Source organism: Fundulus heteroclitus, chromosome 1 (assembly GCF_011125445.2).
Source record: "Fundulus heteroclitus isolate FHET01 chromosome 1, MU-UCD_Fhet_4.1, whole genome shotgun sequence".
Lineage (NCBI taxonomy): Eukaryota > Metazoa > Chordata > Actinopteri > Cyprinodontiformes > Fundulidae > Fundulus > Fundulus heteroclitus.
This window is the reverse complement of record NC_046361.1, coordinates 20,835,660-20,848,169: the sequence shown is the minus strand read 5'-3', so window position 1 is coordinate 20,848,169 and position 12,510 is coordinate 20,835,660. Positions and strand designations below refer to the sequence as shown.

At 39.8% G+C, this 12,510-nt stretch overlaps 1 protein-coding gene across 3 annotated transcripts in view; it reads right to left on the bottom strand.

Annotated features, from left to right (window-relative positions):
• znf385a (zinc finger protein 385A) overlaps positions 1–12,510 on the bottom strand; it is a 112,652-nt gene that overhangs the window by 18,475 nt on the left and 81,667 nt on the right. For all 3 annotated transcript variants that reach the window (XM_021318488.2, XM_012866555.3, XM_012866556.3), the window contains one exon: positions 5,744–5,918. In XM_021318488.2, the coding sequence (XP_021174163.2) occupies positions 5,744–5,918 (175 nt within the window). The remainder of the gene's footprint in view (positions 1–5,743; positions 5,919–12,510) is intronic.

The window sequence follows — 12,510 nt, the reverse complement described above, 5'->3', positions numbered from 1 at the left end:
TCAGGGGAAAACAAGAATGGTTTGCCAAATAGTAGGCAAACCAGTTTTCCTGCATCTGAGTCTGTATCCTTCGGAAGAGAAAGGACAGGTTTTCTTTTTCGTCTTTTACACAATCTGTGTGCCAGAGTTATGTGACTCTCCTACAACTCTGGATATTCTGTAAGTCTACTTAATCATTTACAAAGCAGCTCCCTCATGGCCAAACATAGGAAGTTATTATTAATGGGGAGAGGTCACGAGGGGAAGATAACTCAATCCAGATGCTTTACACTTACCCTGGTGGGTCTATGCCGGTCTTAATCCACTTCGGGAAATGAAAGAAAGGTATAAAATGGGCTCGGGAGGAAAAGGGATTGTTGACCAAAGCATCTGATTTAATCCAGACAAATTCCACAAAACAACCTGCTTGTGTCAACAGAAGAAAGTGAGCAGAAGGCTGCATACAGAGCACATATAGCAATCTATTCTGAACTACATGAAAGGTTAAGGAACCCATCGCAAGTAATATTGACGCTAACAAAAAGTCTAATTTTCTAATTGCATATTTTACAGGTGTACCAGGAGGGATGGTGTCGCAATAAAAGCTGTGGAAAGGAGAGACAAGAAACAGCGATGCATAATAAACGAGAGTGAGAATATTACATCACCCTAGATCAGAAAATACCTGGAGAAAATAATGAGAATGACAGAACAGCTGTACAGAATTTTCCCTTTTATTAATTCTCACCTTGTCTGGATAAAACATCAGATTTCAATCTTTTTTATTGGGATTTTTAGTTTAAAATATAAAATGGTACAAGCAACTCATACAAGATTTATTTTAGCTGTTTTGTGAACTATTATTCATTACTGGGTGAATTAAATAAAAATAAAAATGGAACAAAAATGGAAGTAGCAACTAGCTAAAGTTGATTGAACCGTTGCCAAATTAGTAAATAGGGTCCCTTTTGTATAATTTGACCTCTTGTTATGTGAACGCCTCAGATGTTGACTGGAGAACATTAGTCAATGACCAGCTGTTGGGTCTGGAGACGTTTAAAGCAGGATTAAGTTATAAACACTATCCCAAGCCATCACACTGTTCACTCCAGTTTTATGACCCATCAGCAAACCCACAAAGAAAAAGCCATCAACGTAAACCTGGAGACCGGGCAAGAAAAGCATTCATCATACCAGCAGCCAGGAGGTTTTTGGTAAATCCAAAGAAGCTACATCCAGGGTGGGAGACAGGAAAGCTGTTAGTCCTTCGCTCTATGTATCTGGCTTTTTAAAGAGCGGCAGCCAAAAGAAAGACTGTTAGCAGTCTACCACAAGCCATGTTGGGGACATAATAAACATGTGAAAGAATGCACTCTGGACAGATGACACACACATTTAGCTTACTGACATAGATGCAAAACACAATGTGCTGCTAAATACACCATCTTGAAAGATAGTGGTTGCAGCATCATGAAGGTCAGATGACACCAAAATAAAACTTTCTTGCCTAGATGCAAAACATTATGCATTAAGGGAACTGTTGCACATCACCCTGAACATACCATCCCCACAATAAAACACGGCGATGGCAGGATCATGCTCTGGGGACGTTTTACTTCAGCAGGGAAGGGGAAGCTAATCAGAGTTAAGGTGGAAATGGATAGTTAAAGGCAGAAAACTTGTTAGACGTTGCAAAAGACTTAAAACTGGCCTTTCAGCACAATAATAATATTAAACATACAGCCACAGGAACAATTGAATGGGATACATCAAAGTACATTCATGTCTTAAAATGATCCAGCCAAAGTACAGACCTCTATATTGAAAATCTACAGAAAGACTTGAACATTGATGATCATGTATGCTCTTCATACAATCTGAGGTTGAGCTACTTTGCAAAAAGCAAAAAAGACTAGCAGCCATAATTTCAGCAAATGCTAATTCTACATTTTGGGGAGTGTATGTCATTTATACTACATTTTTCAGATTTCTGTTTATGTAGGTAAATAAAACCAGGTCCAGAGGACCTGTCCAATTTTCCCTTTTTTCCCCCACCTGGATTATTGAGATGCAACAGGACATTTTAAAACCATGTATTATTTTCACTCCCCTCTGACAAGTGTGTACTACTTTGTGTTGGTTGGTCTATTATATAAATCTCTGTTAAAATGCATGATTTTCATTGTTGTAACCTGGAAAAATTGGAAAGACTTCAGGGTGTGTGAATACGTAAGCAAGACTTGGATGTGCCAGTGGATTCTGCAACCATCGTTAATTAATAAAGAGCTATGCAACTCAATGCTAGACTTGCATCCATAATGCATTTGGATGCCTTTTCCCAGGTCGCTCTGAATTCAACCCTTGAGTCTTGTGCAGAGACATTCCAGCTATGCAAATAACAGGTCTCTTGTTTTTTTTTTTTTAAAAACTGCGATCCCTTTTTTTAAAACTGCAATGAAAAGTGCAAACTGTTTTTGGTAGATTTACCCAGTAAACCCCTATAGAAACAAAAATATGCCAAAGTGCAAAATAATGTTCAAACTATTAACAAAGAGCACAAAAGACCATCAGCTCTGAGTTACCCAATACTGCCGCCAGGTCCCTGCTGTGCAACCCGACCCTCTTCTGTTTAATTGACCTTGGGTGTGTGTGTGTGTGTCTGTGTGCTAAAACATCAGGGTGGTTTTAACATGGCCCTTCATTAAAGTGGGAGTGTCAGACACAGAATGATAAAGAGGAAAGGTGAAGGAGGGACAGGGGGACGGAGCAGAGTTTCTCTCCAGTATAACAGCTGCCACTCTATCTACTTTAGGCCTCGCCAAAACCTCTTCTCCCCGGTCCAAATCCTGCAAAGCCAATGGCCTCCTCTTTGGGGACAACAACAACCACAAAGCCTCTGAAGGGCTGTAAAACTCCCTCTGTGATCCGTACAGCTGAGGGGGCAACAGCGTTAAACTCATATCCTCTCACAGCTTCAGCCCACAGCAAGGTCTCCACATGTCATGTTTGCGGTCGTCACTTCTGACTGCATTTGATGCATTAATGAAAAACGACGGAGCACATATAATGAAGGTTGGCGGACACATGGTAGGCCAGACTGCTGCTGTTTTATGTCTGTTTGTCTCAGAAGACAGATAACAAGATAATTAAAAAAAACAGACATCAGCTAAATATTTTTACAAGAAAAAAACATTAGGTTTAAACACAAAGGCTGCTCAACAACGTTCCTCTGTGGGAACTTCATTCTTCCAATCTGAATGTTTTGCCTGGACCTGACCATATTGTTTATTTATGTTTACACAAGTTTATGCGTACAACCTCCTGTGTCTGTCCCAGAGAGGGCTCCACATCCAAGAACCATAGTGTCTGTCCCCAGACAATGCTTTCCCAGTTGAGGAAGTGCACAGCTGCATGCTCCCAGAGATCTGTCTTGCCACCACTGAGCTGAGGGCCAAATTAAAGACACACACACACACACACACACACACACACACACACACACACACACACACACACACACACACACACACACACAAGCCAGCAAGCATGCTGCAAAATCAGGAAGAGGCAAGGTTCCAGGGTCACGAGAAAAAAGGCTTGGATGGAAAAAGACATTCTTTCACATGTTTCTACTTTCGGATCTCCAACATGGCAGGCTTTGTTTTGGCTCTTTGTGCACTTGGAGTTTGTCTCAAAAAAAAGAAAAAAAAAAAATCTGTAATCGGGACCGATTTAGGGGTCGATCCCATGAGTCCCCCTAAGAGGAAAAAGATCTAAAAGGACAGGGGTTCCAGCATTTTATGGGACCAGCTAGAATAAAAAGTGTCAAGGCAAAAGCAGAGCAATGCTAAGTTGTTTGCTCTGGTGGTCTTCAGCAAACATGAGTTTGATTTTTTTTTTTTTTACTTGAACTGTTTGCACTGAGATCCCTCATCACGGCCTTGATAATGTCTTGTAAACAGCCAGCAGGAGGAACCTTTGCAAATGTCACTAAAACGTGGCAGGTATATTCATTGCCTGCTGTCTGAGCCAGACGCAGCAGCGACAGAGAGAGAATGGAAAACTCTACGAGACAAAATATGAAGGGCTGAAAGCAGACACTACTCAACATCTGAATTCTAGCTTGAAATTATATGATGAGCCAGGCAACGAGTGCTCAACTAACGCTAAGACAACAAGGACAAAGCGAGAGATGTTCCGCAAACGAATGAGCATATAATGTCCCTACTAACCATTAATCAGCTTGCCAACATTAAGTAAAGTCTCATTAAAGTCAGATCAGCTGCTGTCGCCATCCTTCCCAACTCTATGCTGTCCATATTTAATATTGTAATCTCATCTTTATTTATAATCTATCAGTCTTAGCCACTATTACCACCTTTGGATGAAGGCAACATGTTCTATTCTGATTCAGCTGCAAATTGTCTGGAAACCTCCAGAAGGTCATTCAAGAGCGGTGTACTGCTTTGCAAAAGTAGTCACACCCCTTTTAACCTTTCCGCTTACTGTCGAGTAATACCCACAAACCTCAATTCACTTCATTGGGAATTTAATGCAAAAGCTGTACATAAATGTCCAGTAGAACTTATGTCGTTGCAGACACAACGCAGCATTTCTCCAGCAGCTTTGTTCATTTAGAGACATGTATTTCTGCCTAAACTGTGTCACACTGGATGGAGAGCCTTTGTGAACATAAATTTAAGGTCTGGCTATAAATTCTTGATTGGATTTGAATCAAGACTTTAAACCGTGCCGTCCTCACACATAAACACCTTTTGGTCTAAACCAGTGTTAAAACTTGCTGACACACAGATCAAGATTGCCAAGCTAAAGGTAAACTGCAAAATTTTAAAAAGACACATTTATTTTATCTGCTCACTATTAAATGGAACAAGCACTATTTTAACCTGCATCCTTTCAAAAGGGCCTAAATGTTTGTCAAATTAAACAAAAACTGTATACAATGGAATTAAAATGCAGGCATCCGGGCCTTATTTTTGCCATTCTTGAACTGAGGTGGCCACAGCTTGGCAGAGTTGGTGTCTCTCCACTGCACTCCACAATTTTCCTAGCCTATCTGATTTGATCCTTGGTCTTGATGATGCTGTTTTTTTTTTTAATTAATTTTCTCTAAAAAGATTTATACTGAGATCAACTGCACACACAGGTCGATTCTATTTACGAACTGGGTGATGTTTGGAGGCAATTGGTTGCACTGGATTTTTATCAGGGGAACGAAAATAAAAGGGTTGAATGTAAATGAACATCTCACTTTTAAAATTTTTGTTTTTAGAACAATAATTGACAACCACACATCAATTTTCTTCTTCTACATCGCTATTAACTGCTTTGTGTGGGTAGCACATAAACAGCCAAAGAATTACAATGAGGCTTGCAATTGCATTAAGACAGAAAGGCCAAGCAGCATGAAATAACTCGTTAGTTTGACTCTGAAGCTCCATTTAATTTGCTAAAACCGGGTTTAGCTGTGAATCGGGAAAATGCCCATATAACAATCTGTTATCTGCAGGTTCCGTGAGACTGTGTTTCTGCAGCCAAATCAAAACACGGAGAGAATTTTTGTCAGGGCAAGTTTCTCATAGCATCAGCCTCTGTAAAGATATTTTGATTAGCAGGCTTTGTTATTCTTCCATATTTCCCATTACATATTCCAGCAAAATGTTAATCCCTGAACATCCTGCGTGGATCCGGACGATTATGTTTGTATGTTTGTGTGTCTGGTAGCCTTTTTTGGCTCTCTCACCTGCTTTGCCTGGCTCACAGTCATGGGCAGGGCCAGGGGCTCCAGGTGGAGATGGTGGTGAGGTCTGGGGTAGGGCATGAGGCTTGTCCCCCTCCTGAGGGCGACTCTTGGACGTCTCAATGCCCTTAACTCTCCTGGCGTGGCGGTTCCCCTTATAATGGGCCTCTGCTTGGCTCTACGGAACAACAAGGAAAGCATGTTAGTACATTGAAAGAGGACACCATCGTAGACAGGTAGAGAACAGGTAGGGTTAGTATCACGCCTGCATGACAAACCATGGTCTTATGCTAATGTGACATTTCATCTATTTGTAAGTCAGTGCAGGCAGTTTGTAAGTCAATGCAGGCAGAAAGGAGGCGTCCAGATTGGAGGCGTTGATTACTGAGAAGTTGAGGAAAAAAGATGCTATGATAATTTTTACGTTTTTATAGATAGTACCATTATTTGGTCTCAACCTGAACCTATTTGTTGTATAAAGAGACCACACTTCTCAGGAATGCAAATTTAAAAGTATCTTGTCTTTATTAACGTGAACAACAAGAACATTAGAAAATTATGCAATTTGTTCATTAGAGTAACAAAGTCATTTAAGGTCTCTCGGTGTTAGATAAGTTCGTTATGTGAAAAGCAAAAGAACACTGATCTGTTTATAACCCTGGGCCATCATTTTAACACCTAAAATCAGTCTTGTCAGATGTGTTAAAGTAATATGAAACAGTACATTGAGCCTCAGGAAAATATTTTGTATGCGAGGCATGCAGTTAAGCCGTTACTATCAATATGGACAGGCTGTGGCCTCCACAATTATTGATACCCATTTAAAAACTGTTCAAAAGCCTTAAAAACTGCACATCTTTGTACATTTAATCAAGACGGAGAAAAAAAATCACATATTAGGAAATTATTAATAGTTATTATTATTAGTTATTATTATTCTGTCTTATTATATATAATGTTACTAGTTTAAATTGTTAGAATAAGCTAATGACAACTCAACTTTGATATTTGTCCGCTTCTGAAGAGCTAAAAAGTCAGTTGTTGCTACTTCTGTGCGTCTTACGTCAGACAGCGGCACTGAGTTCACAGAAAGAATACTTCTGTCAGTGGTTTGCAGGAACGCCAAAGGGCAAAACACATTAGCACCTTTTTGTTCCTGAAATAAGCAGAATGTTGAAATGTGCAAGGTGTGTGATGGTAGACGGCGGTTTGCCCAAAGAGCTGCGGACATGCTGTGTAAATACGGCCGCAGTAATTTAAGGCAGGTGTTCTAACACACATGTTGAACAGCCCTTATCTACTAAAGCAGAGCTGATATTTCAAAGATGAAAGGATCTGGACCAGTGTGCTGTGCAGACAGAAAGGGCAAGAGAAAGCATGACCCAACGTGTGAAGAGAGGGCCTGTTCTGGTCATGAAAAAACAGCCCATCAGGTCAGATTTAGTGTCTTAAAACTCATGCTAGTGAGTTCAAAACTAAAGCTTTTGTCGAATGCTAGCTTCTGACAGATCCAGAGATGACTGATGATGATTTCATCAGGACGAGATATGTATTAGTCGGGTCCGAGCCAAAGATAAAGCAAAGTTGAGTCAGTGACAAAACCAACTGATTCAGAGATGGGCTATGAGGGACAAACACAAACTCATAATAACAGCGAGGTTTAGTTTTACCTGCAGAATAACCAGCCCGCAGCAACTGTGCAGGAGAGTTTGCATTTTGTGCAGTTGTTGAAAGAACTGAAACGAGGGACATTTAATTGAAGAACTCAGTATACAGTGTGAAATGTAAACATGTCGAGGGTATATATAATTTCATTTGTTCCGGCCCGTTTTCTTTGGCAAGAAAACCAGTGAGCAATGTCCAACAGCAGACATGGCGGCAGATGTTTTTATTAAACCTGTCACATAGTTTAAAACATATTAGGAATGTAAAACACTAAGGACTTGCTGCAGTGGAGGAGGTTGTAATGAGTAGTACTAGCACAGCAGAGAAAGAGGAGATTTTGGCCAATAGAGAAAAGATGTTTCATCATTTGCTATTATAGTGACATCATTGTTAGCTTAGTGTAAAAAGAAAATTGTTTAGTTAAATTTTATTAGTTAACCCTTACCATCTAGGCACACTTGCTTAATTTCTTTACTAAAATAAGGGTTTGTTATCCTATTTTGGTGTTGTCCATTAGTTAGAAGACATATTCTAAACATCATCTACATCTCCGTTTTTGGCAAAATTACTTTATGAGTTGTTACAACTTGATAGGAACACTCAGTCTAAAGGTAAAACCATCATAGGAGAGGTGTTTGAAAAAGAAATTACATCCAGTACATTTTGCTGCCTGTGGCAGCTGTAGTCCCCATATGTTTATTTATTTATTTATTTATTTATTTTTACTGAGAGCTACACACTTATCCAGATTGGACAACTTGTTCAATGAATGAGAGTAAGTCTAAGATTAATTTCTTATACTTTAGTTTTAAGCAAAATTATTTTTACTATGTCAGTAATTTAAGGGGGAGCTTTTAAGTGTAATAAGAACAAGCACACAACCTCTCTAGATGCACTTTGTTCTGAAGTCATAGCATATTGACAACCCTTAGCAGCTATTTGAAGGAGTTTGGATCATATTAATGGTCTTCACTTAGCAGATGACTTGAATCACTATTTTGTTGAATCACATATCTTTAAAATTATCTTTTTGATAACTCTTAAAGGGGCCAAGTCACGTACTATGACCTTATGAATTTCTACATCAGTAGCTCACTTATCGCGCCCTGTTGGCTTATATTTTATTTCTGTGTTTTACACTTTGTTTTTGATCTGTTTGTAAACGAAGCGCTTGTGTGTAAATTTACCATAACAAGACAACATGACCAAAAGTACAATATTGTACATGCGCGCAATGAGTAAACAAGGAGAAGCAATGGAGCCGAGCGAGTCAGCAAAGCCCAGCAGAAGTGCGCAAAAAAAGAGGTAAAGTAGCCCTAACCCTCCATTTGTGAGGTTAGACAACGTTAGATAAGAAAACCTGGCTTACTTTCTACGCTCTTATTAATCTCAAAAGTTTATGCCTAAACCCGATACACATCCTAGTGGAAATGGTCCTACAGATCAATATAGACAGGATGAAGGGAATCTAAATGAGCAGACAGGAGAATGTGGGTTGATAACAATAAAAAAAGTAAAAAACAAAGCAACTGGACTTGTTTTTCGTAGTTGAAGACTTTTCACTTCCTCTCCAGGAAGCTTTCTCAATTCAAAAAGTCTAGAGTAATGTGGAGTAACAAGCTTTATACTACTGCCAAACAAAGGCCTTGTAATGGCTTAGATAACATGCAAATTCAACCGAAACAGGTCCACCCCTTAGTAATGGGCGGTCGTTAAAGCCATTAAGGCAGCAGATTGGACCGAAACTGGTCCCGTTTCGGTCAAATCTGCTGGCTTAATGGCTTAATGGCCAATGACCATGACCTGGATGACTGAGAATCTTCACCAGCAATAAATATCATCACTATATTCAACTATAATATTGCAATGTTATGTTATCCTAACATAATGCAACCCTAGATCCCAGCTTGAAAAATGGAAGAGAGATCCTGTCCAGAAAAGATGACATCTTGATGACAGACTAGGTACCAGCTAATGTGTTTGTTCAGAGTCAATTGTCAGGAGATTACATTGACATTAGGACAGTCTGTCTCTAGCGGCGGTGTTACTATACAGAGGTATGTGAGTCAGGAACAACATGGTGTGTGAGATGAGGTTTATATGCAGAGCTATCGCCTAAAGTCTGGATATACAGGAAGGTGACTGTGAAACAGACAGACACCACTTCACACAACACATATTCTAATTTGGGTAAACCTTTGTGCCGTGTGTTAATCCATACTTAACTTCCTCAATGAAAAGTGCAAACTGGCTCCTTGCTGATATATTTGGTACTTGTTATGTCAGTTTTGCACTTGACTCCACAAGTACATTAAGTGAGCTAATTTGTCACGGAGGAAGCTGTTGCTACCAGTTAATTTTCCCTGAGAGCCCAACAACGTCTGTATTGATTTAAGAGGCTGGATTACTTATATTTGCCAGGGAGAGATTTTGTCTCAACGAGCAGCTGTCAGCTGCGATGAGCGCTGAAAGGGTTGGACACTTTGACTGACACTTAGAACATCACCGTGATCACAGGCTCAAGTGTGGAGATAGCCTGGCTTGCCAAAGTAGGCAGGGGGTGATGAGTAATGTTACCCAGTCTGGTTGTTTGTGTTAGCTTCATGTGGCTGTGTTATAGCATCTCAGACAAGAGCTGTCGCCATGAACCCTGAAGGGATAGGTCACAATTTTAAATTGAGTTCCTGTTAAACGTTTTAAGCAGGTGATATCATACCTACGTTAGATAACTCTGTAGGGTTCCTCATTTAGTATAAATCCAGATCAGTCGAACCTGGAGGCTGACAGTAACGGCTTGTCCCTGAGGAGCCAAGATAGAAGCTGACTTCCAGATTGTGTCTTACAAACTGTAAATATTCCTTTTTGTTTGCATTGGATGTTTCTTTAAAAATAGAAAAGAAATGGAGAGAGGAGGTGATGTACCCCCCCGTGATCTTCCTGTGAAACACACTCTCCACTCAAAAATCCTGTAATAGCTCTTGAAAGACTCTGCAGCACTTTTTAAGGAACACGTGTTTCCTGTAAATTTAGATCCCAACTGTTCCCTGTCAAAAGGAACTTATTGAAGTGCTTCAGCAAAGCCTTCAGATTAAGTTAGAGAAAGTTATGAGGCCGGCTTAGAAAGAAGCGATAACTCAGATGAAAAGGAGACTGTAAGGAGATAGGCAAGTGAACAAATACCATCTTATCCTCTCCTATCAAGCCAAAGGGATCAGCTACCAAGGCTATAAGAGTAGGACGAAGCAAAAACAGCGTTTAAAGTTGACCATTATCGCTGCAAAGAGCTGCGCTAAAATAGAAATCAAGTAAAATGAAAAAGCATCCCAAAGATGCGACTGTTGTTGATCGTCATGATAAAGTTTAGATGCTCAGTTATAGCTGCTGAGCTTGGCACAAAACAAAGAGCAGAAACCGATCGGATATATCGAACAAGTGAGGTGAAAGAAGGAGAAAAGCAGTGAGGAGACAAGGACGAACACAAGAGATGTATATCAGCCTCTTCCTACTGCAGCAGCTGTGACGTCAGCCAATGCAGCTCCACAGAGACTGTAATGTCACAATTGCTGCATGCCACCAAGGTTATTCTGCATCAGCCAGCATTTAGCACCTCACACCACCACACAGCGCTGAGACTACAGGGCACAAACCCTCCCCTCCCGTCTCCTGCCCCTGTCCTTCTCCTCCAACCCCCCCTCCACCAGTTTCCCAAGATGCACTGCTGCTGTCTGAGCAAGGGGCTAATCCATGCCCTTGACGAATGCATCTTATAATAAGTAGTGGCAGGCAATTTTAGGAATTTCCACACTGTAAATAATGCAGCGTGATGAAAGAGGGAGGAAAATAGAAAGCGGGCGAGAAGGTTGCTCAGAGAGGATATGAAAAAGGACGAGTAGAGTGAAGAACTAGTGGCACTGATGAAAGCAGCTGAAGTGCTGTGTGGAGTAACATATGAGGAGGATGGGAAGATTGAGACAAAGCTGGAATTTTTTTAGAGCTTTTACCTTCGGCGAGCCGTTTAACTAACATTTATTAGAAAACAAAACATCAACATTTATGACTTGGTCCAAACTTGAGAGAATAAATCCTGCCAGATTGTTCTAAAATTAATAGTCAAGCTTATTGGGACGTTTTCCTATTTATGAATGAAAAACAATAATGGTGGAGCGCTAATCTTTGGCAATAAGGATTGTTGTTCTCCTGCTAACAGATATACAAGCAAAGCTCTGCTGAAAGTTTGACATTGCTGATGTACTACAGTGTGTCCTTTAATCCTTGAACACTCTCCAAACGATCATGACAGTGAGGAATAGGTGGGTGTAGGTCTGCTCAACATGTGCCGACTAATTAACAAGACTGACACTAAATCACTGCACATGGTCCAGCAGCATGAAGACTGGAGGGTTGTTGTAGCGACTAAACGAGTGAATCATTCAAACGAAGCACCCAGTTCAGTAGCACACTAAATGTAGTCCTCCACTCTGATTGTGTGTTGTGTGTTTAACATATTGTATATAATAGTGGATCTATATGTCTGTGCTGACATGTCATATATGTAAGGCGACAGCAGGTGGCGAACAAGTATGGAAATTAATCAAGCAAAAAAATTAAAAGGCTACTATATATAAACTGAGTTTATATAGCTATCTATATAGCTGTCCACTGTTCACTGTCCACTGGTTCCATTTTATTGTGAACATGATTAGTTTTTCATGAGGATCTGTCAGTATGTAGTGATAGATTTTGAGTTCAAAAGAATGTTATTAATTTCTAAATATTTTAGTTTATAATTGTTGTGATGATCTCTTCAAATAAAACTAATGATGATGATAATTTTTAAGTCGATATCCCCTATTCATACGCATTTGGCACAAAACTATAGAGTTTTTAATCAAATCTCATGTTATAGAGTTGATAGTCAGGAACAAATACCTAATCATCCCCTTTTGTCAACAAATCATTTAAACAATGCAGTCATCGTGTAATTAGCGTGATCATTTGCCAGATTATTTATTGTTGAGGGCAAAAGAATAAAGAGTCGTCTGATACATTATAATCAATTAAAAAAAATAGGAATCTCTTTTTCAGAATGTATTTCATTGTGGTTT